The 18,669-nt window shown below is 40.6% G+C and overlaps 1 protein-coding gene across 6 annotated transcripts in view; it reads left to right on the top strand.

Moving 5' to 3' along the window:
- TMED8 (transmembrane p24 trafficking protein family member 8) overlaps positions 1 to 18,669 on the top strand; it is a 33,061-nt gene that overhangs the window by 887 nt on the left and 13,505 nt on the right. For 2 of the 6 annotated variants that reach the window (XM_060295113.2, XM_030831887.2), the window contains exons 2-3: positions 12,867 to 12,948; positions 18,544 to 18,666. In XM_060295113.2, coding sequence (XP_060151096.1) covers positions 18,544 to 18,666 — 123 coding nt within the window. In that variant the 5' untranslated portion in view covers positions 12,867 to 12,948. Of the gene's footprint in view, positions 1 to 280; positions 379 to 11,755; positions 11,776 to 12,866; positions 12,949 to 18,536; positions 18,667 to 18,669 lie in introns of those variants that run through there. The other 4 variants (XM_060295110.2, XM_030831882.3, XM_030831883.3 and 1 more) reach the window with 3 other exon arrangements.

The raw sequence follows: 18,669 nt of genomic DNA, 5'->3' as shown, positions 1-18,669 counted from the left end.
GTTTGCTGTAGCCTGCCTGCATATAGGGCCCCGCGCCTCACCTCGCATCCATCCTCTCCGCCTTTTAGAGTGGGCGAGATGAAAAGCGCAGTTGGAAATAGGTGGGCTCTGGGGTCTTTTGAATGAACATAGCGGCCAGAGCCAAGGCAGGAAATCGGGGCTGAAATAGGAACTTTGGCGACCCTCCCTCATTCTCCGGGACCCTCCTCTTGTTCCGGAGACTGTCTTACTTCCACCCACGCTAGTTCCTCCGTGTGGATTACCTCATTGTCAGTGTCCGAAGGCGAAAGTGTCCAGCGATTACACTTACCTTCCGAGCCTCCTTATCATCACCACACGGGATGCAACTAAAAAGATGCTCATTTGAAATACGGAAGGGTAGGTAGGGGGAGAGTACTGGGCTCACTAAGTAGCAAGTAAAAATTAAATTTCCAGTTCTGAAATTAAAATAGACACCATGAAGTATAGCGGTAGAGGTGGTACCATGATGCCTGGGTTGGAGTGTGAATCTTGAATTTACTTGGGCAAATCACTCATCTGTGTTTGTTTCCTCATCTGTAAAATGTGGGCACTATAGGATTGCATGGACCACTATGTATGAGGCACTTGGTGCCTAAGCCACGGTACACAGTAAACCGGTGTTATCCGTTATGAGAATAAGGTCTGTTTTTGCTCACCGAAACTCCACGTGCTGTCAGAGGAGGTGTTCCTGGATGTGTATCTCCGGGTATGGTGACTTTCCCCGTCTTTTACTTCTATCCTAAATATCTCCCATTTCCTAATGCTGCTTGGGTCAAACACACACACCCACAAGCTTTGAATCACCCAGCTTTTTCATGTGACTTTATATTCTCTTACTTTAAAATATCTAACAATTGTCTTTTTTCCTTCTTATGAACTCTTATGCTTTGTAGTAAATTCAGAATTGCTGGCATGTATTTAACATTATAGCAATAGAAATTTTAAGCATACTTTCTGAACGATTAAGCAAATGAACACTTAGGAAGTCTCATAAACATCTGTCCCTTGCATGTGTTAATATTTATAAATTAAGGATTTTTTTTTTTTTACTTCCTCTTTAGATCCTTGTGGCAAATATACCCAAGCATTTTAAACAGAAAGGTCTTAAGAATAGTCCAGGAATGTATTGGAGGATAGTGGGTTTGTCTCTGAGTGTGTCTCTCCCCCCACCCCCAAACCTTGTAATTGGTTCCTGCATTCACATTTTCCTCCCAGGATGTTGATGGAAATACTTATGATTACTTTCTTCTTCTTGCCCTCAGAAAACAGGGTGAGTGTTGATTTCTTTTATGTCATGTAGGGGTTTGTTATTGTAGCTCAGAGCAAGCTCTTCCCCTTGAGGTAAGATTTGTTGCTAATAAAATAGCTAATAAAATAATAGTAATGATAGCTTACATTAATTGAATGCTTACTCTGTGCCAGAATGTGGAAAAAGATTTCCTTGTATTATCTGACTTAATCCTGTCAACAGTCATTTCCTCCCCATTTTATGGAAGAACAAACTACAGCTGAGAGAAGTTAACTTATTTGCTCAAGTTAGGTGTGGAGTTTTTACTGTCTGTCTGAAATTGTCACCTTGTTATGATGAAGTTCAGAATAGTTTATTTTTATTTTTATTGGCCATTAATCAAGTATTGGCATTCTAGGGCAGGTTACGGTCTTTGCTGTCTAGGGGTTTTTAGTTTGGTAAGATGAGAGTACCCAGGAAGAAAAATCGACCATTCAAAACTTTATATAATTGGGTGTCTTTTATTGCAATTCTTGCCACACCGTGCGGCATGTGGGATCTTAGTTTCCTGACCAGGGATTGAACCCTCGCCCCCTGCAGTGGAAGCACAGAGTCCTAACCACTGGACCACCAGGGAAGTCCCTATTACAATTCTTTATGTACGTACCCCCAAGAAACCAGCTTAAGGGTAAGGACAGAATCTATCTTGTCTGTTTCTCTCCTAGAGTCCTTGATGTGTCCTAGAGGTTCTGTAAATATTTGCTGGATTGTGAGACAAAGTCTCAACAGGTTTGAAGGAGCATCAAATGAATATGAGGAATTAGGGTTGAGATATCAAGAATGCTCTTTAGGTGAAAGCAGTTGTTCTCAACCAGCAGCGATTTTGCCTCTCCCAGGGGACATTTTGATTGTCACAACTTGGGTTGGGGAGGAGGGGAAGCGCTGTTACTGACATCTTGTGGGTAGAGGCCAGCGAACCTGCTAAACAGCCTCCAATGCACAGAACTGCCCCCACAATGAAGAGTTATCTGGCCCAGATGTCAGTAGTGCAGCTGTTGAGAAACCATGAGTTAGAGTTCAGCTGGGTTTCCAAAGTGGTGTGCAAAGCATGCATTTGGCTTAACTCAGAGCTGTATAGGCTTGGGAGTAAACTCAAAACACTGCTTGGAACTAGCAGTTTGTTTGATTGGATCTTTCTGCCACCTTCCTCTGGAAAATGATCCAATGAGTAAGCAATAGAGGCCTAAGAATGAAATCAAAAGAGGTTTCGGGGGACTTCCCTGGTGGTCCGGTGGTTGAAGACTCCGTGCTTCTAGTGCCAGGGGAGCAGGTTCGATCCCTGGTTGGGGAAATAAGATCGCACATGCCACGCAGCCAAAAACAACAATAACAACAAAAGAGGTTTGTGTCATTCTCTCAGCAATAAGAAGTGAGATTGGAGTTGTTATTGAATTAAGGGTTTTGATTTTTTTCAATGTGTCTTGTTCTTCAAAGCAGGAATTTATAATTATCCAGAATAACCATGACTTGTTTTTTAAAGGTATTCTAGGCAAAGAATACCTTTGGAGGGTCTTCGTGTTTGTCAGCTGCGGTTTTGGTAATAAAGTAAGAAAAATGTTGATGTTCTTCTGAACTAAGCTCTCCATTGGTCATGGTGTTCTTGTTGTTTTATGAACTGTAATTGTTTTTAATAGTCTTTTATTTGGGGGCACCTGGGTCCTTCAGTTCCCAAGAGGAGAGAGAGATCACTCTTTATATAGTGAAACTCTCTGAGGCATATGTTACATCACTTAAGAACAGGGCTTTTCTTTCTTTCATCGTTTTTTTGTTTGTTTGTTTTTTAAGTTTAGGGAGCTTTGGGGAAAATAAAGGGCAAAATCTGTTATGACCTTGAAGTGAGCAGAACTTGGTCTGGTATATATGACCCTGAGAGCTATCGATGCATGTAGACGTCAAGGACTGCAAACAGGTCAGGTGAACTTGTTCATTATTCTTATGTAGGACTTAGAGCAGTGCAATAAGTCTTTCAGCAGTGATGGAAATGTTGCTTATCTGTGGCTATTTCGATTTCAATTAAAATTTAAAAATTGGTGGTTACTATATTAGGTGGAGCAAAAGAGTGGAAGTCTATGCCAAAGAGCCCCAGTGGTTTTTGGGTTTCTGTTTTTTTTTTTTAATTAATTAATTAATTAATTTATTGGCTGCGTTGGGTCTTTGTTGCTGCACGCGGGCTTTCTCTAGTTGTGGCGGGCGAGCGCGGGCTACTCTTTGTTGCGGTGTGTGGGCTTCTCATTGCGGTGGCTTCTCTTGTTGCAGGGCACGGGCTCTAGGCACGCGGGCTCAGTAGTTGTGGCTCACGGGCTCTAGAGTGCAGGCCCAGCAGCTGTGAAGCTCGGGCCTAGTTGCTCTGCTGCATGTGGGATCCTCCCGAACCAGGGCCCAAACCTGCATCCCCTGTGTTGGCAGGAGGACTCTCAACCACTGCGCCACCAGGGAAGCCCTGTTTTCTCTCTGTTTAAAACAGGACTGCATCTTCCACACTTTAAACTTCTGGAAATAAACATATATTTCTTTCTCCTTTTCTTACTTCCTGCCTCTCTGAATCCAATTACAAGTTGTTTTACCAGTAGTTCTTACATAGTTTAGCGAATATATTTAACCTTAAAAATCAAAAGCAATATCTCTTTTCACTTTTTTTTCCCTGCATACATTAAGTTGTTAAGATGCTATGAGAAGTGGCTCTTCACATATGAAAGATGCTCAACCTAACTCACAATAAGGGAAGTGAAAATCGTTAACTATGCTGGGTAGTTCAATATCTCACTATATGTTGGCAACGGTGTGCAGAAACACAAACTTTCATGTATTGCTGAGGGGTGTGGAAATTGATACAAATGCTATGGAGGGCAATTTGTCAATATCTTTCAAAATTACAATATATGTCCTCATTGATCCATTTTTTTCCAGGAGTTTATCCTATAGATCACACACCTATTTAATGACACAGACACAAGGTTATTATAGCATTGCTTGTAATGGTAAATGATTAGAAAGCGGCTTCCCTGGTGGTGCAGTGGTTCAGAGTCCGCCTGGCGATGCAGGGGACACGGGTTTGTGCCCCGGTCCGGGAGGATCCCACATGCCGCGGAGCGGCTGGGCCCATGAGCCATGGCCGCTGAGCCTGCGCGTCCAGAGCCTGTTGCTCCGCAACGGGAGAGGCCACAACAGTGAGAGGCCCGTGTACCGCAAAAAAAAAAAAAAAAAAAAAAAGATTAGAAAGGACATAAATGTCAATAGGGAAGTGGTTAAATAAATTATGGAATATCCAGCCATTGAAATATTAATCAGCTGTGGAAAAGAATGAGGAAGTTTTTTTATGTATAGTTATGGAAAGGTCTCTGAGATGTTAAGTAGAAAAAACAACGTGTATGCTAGCATGTCTAGTATGTCCATTATTTGTGTGAAAAAGTATATATATATTCTTTTTATACACACGTACACACTTTTTTAATGCAAAATATCTCTGGAAGACTATCCAAAACCTAGTAACATTGGAGGTAGGGACTGAGATGGGAGGAAGTTTTCACTGTATACTTTTATGCTTTTTGAATTTTGAATAATGTGCATATATTACCTATTGAGAAAAAAATACACACAAGCATGTCATGAGATTCTTCACTGTGTTTATATTGTAAGTTGGAGCCATTCTATGTATCTCTTTTTGCCTTTCTGCTCATCAGGAACTGACCTCTTCTGGGGTTTTTTTATCTCGGATAAAGTTTCTATGAAATACAGTTTGTAAATCTCCTTAGGGATGATTTTCATACAATTCTGTTGTTGTTGTTGTTGTTTTTGCGGTACGCGGGCCTCTCACTGTTGTGGCCTCTCCCGTTGCGGAGCAACAGGCTCTGGACGCGCAGGCTCAGCGGCCATGGCTCACGGGCCCAGCTGCTCCGCGGCATGTGGGATCTTCCCGGACCGGGGCACGAACCCGTGTCCCCTGCATCGGCAGGCGGACTCTCAACCACTGCGCCACCAGGGAAGCCCTCTTTTTTTAATTGAAGTATAGTTGATGTATAATGTATAAATTACAGGTGTACAATATAGTGATTCACAATTTTAAAATGTTATACTGTTTATAGTTATTATAAAATATTTGCTATGTTCCCCGTGTTGTACAGTATATCCTTACAGCTTATTTTATTATGTTACTCTTTAAATCCACTACTGACTTCCTTTATTCTTGTGCTAATTTTCATTTCTGTCTAAAAATTCAACCTTATCGAAGTCTTCACTGTGATCCACTACTTACAGAGGCTGATACTGTTCGCCAGTGACAGAAAGAAGGCAGACTTGTAAAAATTCTATTTTGTTTCCATTTTATTCACTAAGGTATCTTAAAACTGAAAAGGGTAGAGGCAATGCAGGTTTCTGTTTTGTGTAATGTTAGACTAGGTAATTGGGATTATTTCTCCCACTGGGGACAATTAGGAAATAATTGTCAAAATATAAACATCTGCTTGAAGATCCTGGAAAGCTAGTCAGCTAGTCAGATAATGAATAATTATTAGGCTATGATCCATGTGAGGGCAGAAGTATAAAGATAGAGGTCCAGGGCTTCCCTGGTGGCGCAGTGGTTGAGAGTCCGCCTGCCGATGCAGGGGACACGGGTTCGTGCCCCGGTCCGGGAAGATTCCACATGCGGTGGAGCGGCTGGGCCCGTGAGCCATGGCCGCTGAGCCTGCGCATACAGAGCCTGTGCTCTGCAACGGGAGAGGCCACAACAGTGAGAGGCCCGCGTACTGCAAAAAAAAAAAAAAAAAAGATAGAGGTCCAAGGATGAGAGTCCAATTTGGGGTTCCTTTCTCCTCTGAGAGGATATGCTGAACTCCTAAGTGGGGAGGCTTAATGGCAAGACTGTGGAAGTGCTTCTCTGAACTAAAGCAACAGGGGTTAATCAAGTAGGGGGAACCCTGGTTAACCCCCTTTTCTCTGGGTTAGGACCATGAAAGGCCATGTTCTAGAAGTAAGGGTAAGTTAGAAGCAGGCCATTGCAAAGACTACAGCTCAGCTTCAGAAACATCTGAGTGCATGAAATTGGATTAAGTTAACCCCAGGGTGCTAGTGCCCCCAGGTATGTGGAAGAAGCAAAGGCAAATCTTTTCTGAAGGGTCACTGTAGTCTTCAAATTATTTTGACAAACAGTTTTACTGGAACAATTTCTGGCATGTATCAAAAATGACCAAATGCATGAAAAGACACAATATGAACAAAAATCAAAAGAAATGACAGTAAAAATGGATCCATAGGAGCATCAGATTTTGGAGTTACCAGATACAGACTTAAAAATAATTATATTGTAAGTCAACTATACTTCAATTAAAAATTATATTTATTATGTTCAGGAGGTAAAAGAGAAAGTTGAGAAATTTGGCAGAGAATTGAAATTTATAAAAATAGAACCAAATAGCAATTCTGTAACTGAAAAATACAGATGAAAATGAAGAATTCTGTTGATAGGTTTAACAACAAGTTATTAGACCTGAAGAGAGAACAGTGGACTGGAAGAAAGGTCTAAAGAAAATATGTAAAAATACAACAATGGAAAATTCAGGAAAGAGATGAGACATAGAGGATATGGTAAAAAGGTCTAACATTTGTATAATTGGAGTCCTAGAAGGTAAGGAGAGCAAGAATGGACAGAAGCAATGTTTGATGAGATAATAGCTATGAATTTTCCAAAACTAATGGAATCTACAGATTCACAAAGCCCTGTACACCCCAGGTAGGGGTATATAAGCCACAGTAGGTACACATTAAATTAAAACTCTATAAAACCAAAGCAAAGACAAAATATTAAAAGTAGCCAGAAAAAAATTACAGTTTGCCTTCAAAGGAATAGTAATTAGACTGAAAGCTGACTTATGCACAGAGCAGTGAAAGCTAGATTATCTTTAGAATACTGAAAGAAAATAACTACCAATATAGAATTTTTTTCAGTGAAAATAGTCTTCAAGAATGAAGGTGAAATAAAGATATTTTCAGGCAATCAAAAACAGGATTTATCACCTACAGGTAACTGAATTCTTTAGGCAGAATCAAAATGATCCCAGATGAAAAGAAAATTGCAGTTTAATCTCCCTCATTAACATAGATGCAAAAAGTCATTAGCAAAAGATTAACAGACTGAATCCAGCAATATATATGACCAAGTTGGGTTTTTCTAGGAATGAAAAGTTGCTTTAACATTTTTTTAAAAAAAGTCAGCTGTATAATCACCATTTTAATACAGTAGAGGATAAAAATTATCAGTCTAGTAGAAGCAGAAAAAAGTGGTAAAATTCAGCCTCTACTTATGATTCAAAACTTAGCAAACGAGGAATAAAAGGAAACTTTCTTAATTGGATAAAGCATATCTACAAAGTCCCTACAAGCAGCATCAAATTTAATGGGGAAATTTGAAAGTTTTCCTTTTGAGATTAGGAATAGGACAAGGTTGTCCACTCTCACCACTTGCTTTTCATCATTTTACTGGATATTCTAGCTAGAACAGTCAGGCAAGAAAAATAAAATATATGAGGATTATAAAGGAATCCTATTCAGTCTGTTACTTGCAGATGATGATTGTGTACATGGAAATCCAAAAGAATCTATAGATAATTTATTGAAATTAATAAATTTGTCCAGATTGTTGGATATAGGTCAATATGCAAAATTCCATTGCATTCATGTATACTAGCAAAGAAGTTAAATATATATGTGTATATATATATATATGTAATTTACTATAGAATAAAGAAACTTCAAATACCTAGAAACAAATCTCACAAAATATATGCAAAAACTTTATGCAGAAGATTATAATACATTATTATTGAGAGAAATTAAAGAATAAGTAAATGGAAGGGTCTACCATATTCTTAGTTTGGAAGACTCAGTATTGTAAAGATGTCAGTTCTCCCCAACTTGATTTATAGATAAAATACAATCCCAATAAATTTCCTAGAAGGTTTTGGTGGGCCTTTTGGGTGGAGTTTGACAAGCTGGTTCTAAAATATATAGAGAAATGAAAGGCCAATACCAAAGACACTCAAGTAAGAACACCAAGATGGGAAGATTTGGTCTATCAGGTATCGAGACTTTTTAAAAAAAGTTTTATTGAATTATAGTTGATTTACAATCAAGACTTATTTTAAGGCTTTTACAGAATAGCCCAGTTAAGCCCTAGGAATAGAAATAAGAGCCTAGAAACAAAATCTTTCATTTGCAACAAAGATTGTACTTTAGAGTAGTGGGGCAAGAATGGTAAATATTGCTGGTAAAATTGAATATCCTAAGAGAAAGAAGGAAAAGAAAAAAAACCTTGATCCTTATCTCACACACCATAAACACAAAAAATCAACTCTAGTTGGACTGTAGATCAAAATGTGAAAAAAAATACAATAAGCTCCTAGACAATAATAATAAAGGAGAATATTTTCTTGATCTCAGTGTAGGGAAAGACATCTTAAACAGGACACACAAAGACTAATAAAGGAAAAGACTGATAAATTTTGACTACATTAAAATTAAGAACTTTGGTTCATCAAAGGACAGACGCCATTAGAAGAGTGAAAAGGTAAATCACAGAGTGGAAGCAGGTATTTATAACATACAATTGACAAAAATTTGTATCCAGAACTCCTATAAATAATAAAATGACAATCCAGGGCTCAGCTTTTGGCTCAGAGGAGGCCAAGGTGCAGCTTCCTTTGGTTGTCCCTAATCCGGGTTCACCTGACACCAGCTGCCTGGACCCCACCACGCCTTGTTTCTTTTTGCTTGAATGCATTATTTTCTGTCTCTGACAGTTGTCTCCTCTGCTTAGTCATCTGCTTTTGCATGGCATGCAAAGGCTTCTTCCAAAAGGTAGCCTCAGTCCCTGACCCGACTGAGGCTCTTCACAGTTTGTTTTGGGCTCTGGTACCAACCCCAGACTCGGGGGAAGAGAATTGGAAACTGTGGGGCAGATGTTCACCCAAAACCAATAGCCAACATAGTGTTCCCTGGTCACAGGACTGCCCCTTCAAGGCTGTGGACAGGCAAAGTTCTTAAGAGAGGATTGTAGACATCTCTAATATAACATAATTGTCTATAACAGGGAAAGATTTGAAACAGAGTCTAGCTCTAACAATAGGGGCTTGGGGATTGGTTAAAGAAATTATGGTACAGCCTATGGGGTAATATGCTGCCATTTTAAATTATTTTTTTAGTCCCTTTTTTTTTTTTTTTCCAGTACGCGGTTCTCTCACTGCTGTGGCCTCTCCCGTTGCGGAGCACAGGCTCCGGACGCGCAGGCTTAGCGGCCATGGCTCACGGGCCCAGCCGCTCCGCGGCATGTGGGATCTTCCCAGACCGGGGCACGAACCCGCGTCCCCTGCATCGGCAGGCGGACTCTCAACCACTGCGCCAGCAGGGAAGCCCTAGTCCCATTTTTATTGACCCTGAAAAATTTTCATGAATAATGTTCAGTAATATTAGGTACATGTCCTTTCGGAAATATAGGTATATAAATAGAATTTTTATATAAATATTTATATAATACATATATAAATATTATATATACATTTATATTTGTACTGAGCCTTAGAATGAGTAGAAACTATGAAACATTAATGGAATAATTAATGAAAAGCTGTATTCATACCTGAGCTAGTAGGTATTATAGTCCAACTGATCAACTCATTGTACAGTATTGTCCAGTAGAAACTGTGGTCTCCATGCCCCACCCAAAGTTGATTGCTGGGGATGGGGGGGAAAATATATAAATATATAGATGTCTATACGTATACATTTATCTGTATGTGTAATACATATAAATATGCACATATATGTGTATGTATATGTATAAATATATTTCTGAGAGGATATGCACCAAAATGTTAACAGTGGTTATTTTGGGCTAGTGGGATTGTGTTTGGTTGTTTTGTTTATTTCTTGTCTGTATTTCCTGATTTTTCTACACTGAATAATGGATTATTTGTATATTAAAGTCTGGAAGGGTAAATAAGGAATGTTTTCTTATCTGTATTTAATTTGTTCTACAATGCGCAAAGCATGTACTTGTGTCATTTCAAAAACCTAATTTAAAATCAGTAATACGGATACATGAAGTCCTGCGTTTAAGTTAAGAAGTCAGTTATGTTCCAAAAATCTGTTTCAAAAATAGAGCATAGGAGAGACTGAGCTTGGAATAAGTTTATTTTTATAAGCCCTTGGAGATCTTGATTGACTTATTTAGGCCAATGGGGTAAGTTTGCAGTTAAAAAAATCTAGTGCCCAGTTAATGTCTTACGTCAAGAAATACTGTGTCCTTATTAAGAGATGATTGTCTCCATGTACTCTGCATGGTTTAGGACTCATCTGAAAAAGTTGTCCATTTTAGCTCTTTTCTTGAAATGGAACAAAGAGATGATGGAGAGAACTGGAGATGGTCGGCCTGGGAAGGAACTTGCAGGAAATGTGATAGCAGGCTGTAAATATTTGAAAGGATATTGTGGGGAGTATTGATCGAAGAGCAGAATTTATTAGGAAGCGAATTTTACTTAGGTCAACATAGGGAAGAACTTTTTATTCTCATTATCTCTTGGTGAAAAGGGCCTCTTCACAGACTAGGGGACCCTGGGGAACGTCTGACTTTTGTCTTAGACTCAGTTCCTTTGTTGAGAGGTGTAAAGAAAACCTCAGTCCTCCTGTGTTTCTCCTTTACTCTGTCACACAGCCACATTCTCAACACTTCTGACACCAGATGTGTGGAGTTTTTTCCCCACACCAAGCAACTCTGCAACACCAGCTGGGTGTCCTACAATTTAACTCAATTCTAAACACCATCTACCTGGAGACAGTGTCAGATCCCACTGGTTAAGGGCTCAATCCTACAAGATTGCTCCCATCCCACTTCAGATGCCAATTGCCAGTAGTAGTTGCCCAGGTTACCCACAACTTCTGTCAGACTTGACTACAAATTGGTAGTTCCCATGACTTCCTCCCCCTTGGGTTTGATTAAATGCCAGAACAGCTCAGAGGACTCAAGGAAACACTTACGTTTACCAGTTTATTAAAAGATATGGTAGGGTTACAGATGAACAGTCAGATACAGAGGGCGAGGTCTGGGAGGGTCCCAAGTGAAGGAGCTTCTGTCCCCACAGAGTTGGGGTGGGTCACCCTCCTGCTATAGAGATGTGTTCACTGAGCTGGCCGCTCTCCAAATCCAGTACTTTTGGGATTTTTATGAAGGCTTCATCATGTAGGTGTGATCAATCATTAACTCCATTTCCAGCCCTTCTCCCCTCTCTGGAGAAAGGATGGTGGGGTTGAAAATCCCAAGCTTCTAATCATGGCTTTGTCTCTTTCTTTACCAGCCCCCATGTAGGGGCCCAAGAGGTACCTCATTAGAACAAGAGACATTGTTATCACCCAGGAAATTCCATGGAATTAAGGAACTCTGTGGCAGGAACCAAATCAAAGACCAAATATTAGAACAAAAGGTACTCATAGTGCTCTAATCACTTAGGGAATTATAAAGGTTTTAGTTCTGTGCCAGGAACTGGGGGCAGAAACTAATATATGTATTTTCTATTATCTCACAAGAGGAAAATCAGGTAGCATAAGCTGTAAGGTCTTTCTACCTATGAGAATGTGAGTTGACAAAAAGAAAATAGATCCTATTCACATACAAAAAAAAATGAGACTAAAGTTGAATCACAAATATTTACCTTTTATACTTTTATGTTGCTACCAAATTCTGAAATTTTCAGTGTTTGAGGTTTACATCAGTAAGTTATATTTTATATTGAGAAGTGAACTTTGGGCTTCAGTTTTTTTGCTGTCTTAACTAGAGGAGGTTCACCAGGGGTTATCTAAACACACTAAACCATATGCTTTTCTGAGTGCTCACAGGAAAGGCTACATGAATACACCATGAAACTTAGTAACACCTAATGGTTAAGAGCATAATTGCCTGGATGTGCATCCTATCTCTATGCCTTAGTTTCCTTACCTGCAAAATGGCAATGATAATACCAGTCACAGGCTTGTTGTGAGCCTGGGAAACTGGTCTTCATTGTACATTTCACCTGTATATTCCTTGACGATGCTGAGCAGTTATTCAGTAAGTCATTGGTGAATGAGTGAGTGAGTAAATGAATGAAATTACAAAAATCCTTTACCTGACCCTGGATACAGTGATGTGAGCTGATCGAATGTAGAGGTGGCACTCTCTACTTTGGCACTGAATTCCAGTTCATTTCATTCTACATTCCATTCTGTCCTTTACGTTCTGCCTAGTTTAACCATTTGCTTTCTGTGAAATGTGATCCTTGAATTAGGATGAATTCTGTGGGGACTTGTTTTGGAAAATGACATTTTTTTTATGAGTAGGTTATAATGGTCTGAGAATACTTGGACGTGATGACTTGAATAATTTATGTACTGGGGCTCCCAGAGTATAAAGTTTGTGCCTAGATTATTTTTAGAAAGAGAAAGTTGGTTGAAACTGCCAGATTTTTTAAAAAGATACAAGATAATTATGATTGTGTTCCTTCTCTGGTATTGAATTTTTCTTCCCATGATTTTCTAGAGAATGAAGATCTAGAAGTCACCAAGGTCACCTCTCTAGCAGCTTCTGCCTCTGATCCGGAACCCCATTCCTCATCCTACAGGTAGGGACAGCAACTACTTGGGATATAATGCTTCTCGGAGTTTTATCTTCTGAGATAGTAATTGATGAAAGAAGTAAACAGTGACTTTAAGGGGGAAGACAAGATGAAGTGAAGAGTATGGAGTGTTTTGTCATTAATTAATCAATCCTTAAGTGTGTTTAGCGGGAATGCAGGTCTATTTCAGGTTATAAAATTTTCTTTAACTCTCAGAGAATAGAACTGTAACAAATAGTGTAGTGTCTTCATTTATCTCCTCTTGAAGACCAGGTTAAAATGTTAAAACATTAGAAATGGATCCCAGGGACTTCCCTGGTGGCACAGTGGTTAAGAATCTGCCTGCCAATGCAGGGGACATGGGTTCGATCCCTGGTCCGGGAAGATCGCACATGCCGTGGAGCAACTAAGCCCGTGTGCCACAGCTACTGAGCCCGCACACACACCACAACTGAAGGCCATACACTCTAGGGCCCGTGTGCTGCACCTACTGAGTCCGCATGCTGTAACTACTGAAGCCCACGCGCCTAGAGCCTGTGCTCTGCAACAAGAGAAGCCACCGCGATGAGAAGCCCGTGCACCGCAACGAAGAGTGGCCCCTGCTTGCCGCGACTAGAGAAAGCCAGCGCACGGCAGCGAAGACCCGATGCAGCCCAGGAAAAAAAAAAAGAAAGAAAAAGAGTGTCCACAGATGGACTTTCAAGAGAACATGTGTTTGGTTTTTACCCATAAAATGCACACACACACAAACACAGTGTTGCAGCCACGATGATGATCTTCAGGTTGTCATTCTTAATTTCCCTCTCCACCCATCTCATCCTCCTGCCATCACTGATATCAGAGTATATAGCAGAAAGGGAATAGTAGTACTGTGCCCTAGAATAAGTGGAAGCCACAAAACATTAATGGAATAATTAATGAAAAACTTATTTTGGAGAATGCTGAGCTAGTGAATATTATAGTCCAACTGATCAGCTCATGGTGCAGTACCGTCCAGTAGAACCTGTGGTCTCCATGCCCCACCCAAAGTTGATTGCTGGGGGTGGGGGTATGTTAAGATTTCTTTTTCTTTTGGCGATGCCACACGGCATGCAGTATCTTAATTCCCTGACTAGGGATCGAACCTGTGCCCTCTGATGTGGAAGCGTGGAGTCTTAACCAGTGGACCACCAGGGAAGTCCCATGATATATTTAAAATGTTATTTCTTAAGTAGAAATTCTCTCTTCTTACCTTTGTATATGAAATAAAACTTTTTCCCCCAGAATTCAGACAATGGAAAATAATAATAATTAATATAATTTTAATACAGTTTGTGATAATAATATAATAGCCACCCTTTATTGAATGCCTCTTTGTAATAATGATAATAAAATAGTTACTTTTTATCAAATATTTCTGTTCGTTCAATACTGTACTAGGTGTTAAAATGTATTATCTCAGTTAATCCTCGTAACAAACCGAATAAAGTATTTTTTTTAAGATGAGGAAAATGAAACAGTGAATTTAATAATTTTCCCAAGTTCACACAGCTTTAGTTTTGTTTACTCTACAGCTTATTTCTCATAAGTAGCAACAGAAGGGTTTTGAGTTCTATGCTTAGAGCTACTAGGTTATTACATATAAGGATACTTTTAGAAGACATAGCCTCCTCCAGGCATTGATTATTTGAGATAATTCATGTTCTCATCAAATCCTGTGAGAAGAGTGTCCTTCTGTCCTTCCGTTTTCCTACCACCACGCTTTTTCTGCACGTGTTGATTCTTGTTTGTTTTGTGGCCATGGCCCGTGGCATGCGGGATCTTAGTTCCCTGACCAGGGATCGAACCCCTGCCCCCTGCAGTGGAAGCGCAGAGTCTTAACCACTGGACCACCAGGGAAGTCCCTGCACATGCTGATTTGAAGGATCCTTGGGAGATGGCTTTTGGTACAGAGCTGATGTTTTCATACTAAGAGTAAATAAATTTTTTGAGTGAAGAATATAGACTATTCTTAGAAAAAAGGAGATAAAAATTTCAAGTTTTGTTTCTAAAATCTGATGCGTGAAGAAAAATAATCCAGCATGCATGACGCCTGAAGTCTGGTGTTTGTGTTTTGTATATTTTAGAAATGGAAACGGCATGACTCTTGATCTTTTCTAGTGAGGCTGGCTGGCCAATCTCTCCCTCCCTTTGGGATGGCCTCCCTGCTCTGGGTTAGCATAAACCAGAAGGCTTACAGTGAGAGTTTTTCCTTTACATGGTTTATCATCTGCATCAAGTGATTTGCAATTTATCTTTCCCAAAGTACCTTTCACTAATTCTTCAGAGCATAAAATGCTAATGTGAATATTAAATTTATGCGTGTCCTGTTTAAAATATTTTTTAAATAAGCAGAACCATATTTGTGCAAAGTAGCATGCACAAAGGCAAAGAAGAAACTACATTTTAGCTGCCATATACAGTAAGGTCAGGCTGCTGGTCAGATTAACTATTGTGTTCTCACATTCCGAATAGTCCTCTTTTGTTCCCAAACAAAAGTTAACTTATTCATTTATTCATTCAACAGATATTTATTGAGAGCCTGCTATTACCTGGCAGTGTTCTAGGCACTGAAGACACCACAAATGAACAGACAGTCCACATCCCGGGCCTCATGTAGCTTATATTCTAGTGGGGGAGGTAGATGGAAAAAAAGTATACATCGTATTTCATAGAATCTAAGTTGTCATCAACTATAAGATGTACTGTTATTTTATATACCACCAAGAAAGGAAAGAATGCCCAAGATAGGCTAATAAGAGACCTCCCGCAAAAGCCTGCACCTTCAGTGAAAAGAGAAACGAGGAAAGAGATTGCTCCACACAGAAAAGGAGAGCAGGGCAACTTGAATGTCTCAACCTTGGCGCTGTGTAAGGGGGGAAAAATACCTCCCCTGAGAATATGAGCCACAAGTCTGTTGTGTAAATTCACTCTGCCAGTGTGGTCCAAACAAAACTCTTAAACAGAACATAATTCAAGTCACCTCAGTTGGTAGCATTCCCAAGCCCTGGCAGAAGCAAATGCAAATCCCCTGAGGAGGGATTCCGTGTCACTCCAGGCCCACGGCAGTTTTTAGGACATCCTGTATTTCAGTTGTATTAAAATCTGAAAACAAATATGCATCTCGCAGTCAACAAAATATGGTGCATAATATGTCAGGCAGTCATCAGTGCAGTGAAGAAAAATGAACAGGGTACGGGTGTAAAGAGTGATGAGCCAGGGAGGGGAAGCCTCTCCCAAAGTGATGGCTGAGCAGAAACCTGAAGGATGGAAGGAAGCCCTGAGTAACTGGGGGAAGAGTATTCTAGGCTGAGGCCATAGCAGGCCCCCAGACCCTCAGTGGGGGAGTGCTTGAGGTGCTCGAGGACTCTCAGAGATTCAACAGGCCATTGTGACTGGCGTGGACTGGGCAAGGCAAGAGGAGGTCATTCTAGGAGATGAGGTCAGAGTGCAAAGGGCCTCAGGGTTCCATGCGACAAGCTTGGCCATGGAAGCTGTTAGTCTAGAGGGAGTGAGACCCAGTCCCTGCCATCAAGCTCACCTCCTAATAGAGGAGGAGACATAATAAGTAGTGCCAAGGAACCAAAATGGGCTCTAATTTCTGGATTTAAGAGAATAAAATAGGCTCACAGCCTAGACCAATTTACAGTTCACACAGAATAATCAACCACAGCTCTGATGTTCATAGTAACTACCTCTTGTTTGTTCTGAGGTCAATTGGAGTGACTTAGATATTCCAAAAGATGGCTCTGTTTTATCTGAAGAAGAGGTAATTTATAAACTAGGAGTGATCTTTCTTGTTTATGTTAAAAAAGAAAGAAAGAAAGAAACTAATGAACTCCAAAATAAGCCCTCTGTTTCCCCGTGCAGTTCGTAGTGCTGTTTCCCAGTTGTTTGCTCAGCCTGTCTGAGGAAATGGACGATACCCTAAAGCAACAGTTCTCAAAACTTTACACTCTTAAATTTATTGAGGACCTTAAAGAATTTTTGTTTATGTGAATTATATCTTACAATGTTTACTAGTAATTAAAACTAGAAAATTAAAAAATAGTTATTCATTTAAAATAATAAGGAACTCATTACATGTTAATATAAATAACATGTCTTTAATGAAAAACAATTGTTTTCCAAAGAAAAAATAATTTAGTGAGAAGAGGGATGTTGTAAATCTCTTTAATGTGTGTCTTAACAAAAGACAGTTGGATTCTCAGATCTGCTTCTGCATTCGTTCTGTTGTGATATCATATGTCATGTAGTCTCTGGAAAACTCCACTGTAAACTCTTGAGAAGATGAAAATGAAAAAAGGCAAATAATATTTTAGGATTATTATGAAAAGGTTTTGACTTCACAGACTCCCCTGAAAGAGCCTTAAGGACGCCAGGGGTCCCTGGACCATACTTTGATAACTGCTTGTCTAAAGACTCCACGCCACCTTTTGTTGGCAACAGACTTCCAAGAAGCCTGGGGTATTGTGCTACAGCCCCGGCTCTTAACTCACTTTCTGGTCTCTCCAAAGCCAGAAGAAATGGAAGAGAGCATAAATTATTCCCTTGCTTCTTTAAAATCAGCTATTGGAATAGTGGTTTTCTTTTTTTTAATTTTATTTTTGGCTGCGTTGGGTCTTTGTTGCTGCATGCGGGCTTTCTCTAGCTGCGGCGAACGGGTAGGTGCGCGGGCTTTAGTAGTTGGTGGCACGTGGGATCAATAGTTGTGGCGCATGGGCTTAGTTGCTCCATGGCATGTGGGATCTTCCCGGACCAGGGCTTGAACCCGTGTCCCCTGCATTGGCAGGTGGATTCTTAACCACTGCGCCACCAGGGAAGTCCCAATAGTTGTGTTTTAAGTTATTGGGATAGTAGATTAACATGCTTAAAAAAGTGAACTGGGTGTGCTATGGATATCAGTGATAGGGTGTGAATGGAAACGCTGAATGCTCCTGGGATAAGGTGGAGAGGGTTGCCTTGCTAATCAGTCTGTACTTCCTTTGTTTTGTGATCAGCTTCTGGCTTAGGCGAGGCCTCCTCCCTTTGCTTCTAACAGCAGCTTTATGTGTGGAACAGACCTGGGATTCTAACTCTTCTTTTGTTGAAATTCTGTGCAGAGCAAATGGCATCGGTCCCAGACTGAGGAATAAAAACCAGACCTGCGGTCTATCTCAGATGACTGAGCTGTGTGTTTACCGTGGTTCTCGGAGCCTGGGATGTGGTGTTGTCAGTCCTGAGCCCTCACATGCTGTCACTGCTTCATTGTAGGCCATTTCAGCCCTGGGCAGTGGTCAGCTGAAATGACGGTGGGCCCAAATGCCAGAGGAAACAGGGGTTGGGGGTACCCTTTGAAGGTTGTTTTTCTTTCTGAGTTTCTCCAGGACCATTGTGCCTTTGAAAAGAGTGCTTGAGGGGAATTCCCTGGCGGTCCAGTGGTTAGGACTCCACGCTGTCACTGCCCAGGGCCCGGGTTCAGTCCCTGGTTGGGGAACTAAGATCCCACAAGGGAACTAAGATCTCACAAGCCGCACGGTGTGGCCAGGGAAAAAAAAAAAGAGTCCTTGAACTGACATGCTCTCTTTCTCTGGGAGGCCACAGATGGTATCTCCGGTGAGGGAGGATGCCACAGAAGATCAGCAGAAGGCAGCCAGTGCCATGGAGGCACAGGCCTCGGTGGAACAGGAATTGCTGTCTGCAGACCAGGCCCAGGTCCTCAGCAAGGTA

Source organism: Globicephala melas, chromosome 2 (genome assembly GCF_963455315.2).
Source record: "Globicephala melas chromosome 2, mGloMel1.2, whole genome shotgun sequence".
NCBI classification, from domain to species: domain Eukaryota; kingdom Metazoa; phylum Chordata; class Mammalia; order Artiodactyla; family Delphinidae; genus Globicephala; species Globicephala melas.
The sequence above is the reverse complement of the archived record's forward strand: the minus strand, read 5'-3'. Positions and strand labels throughout refer to the sequence as shown.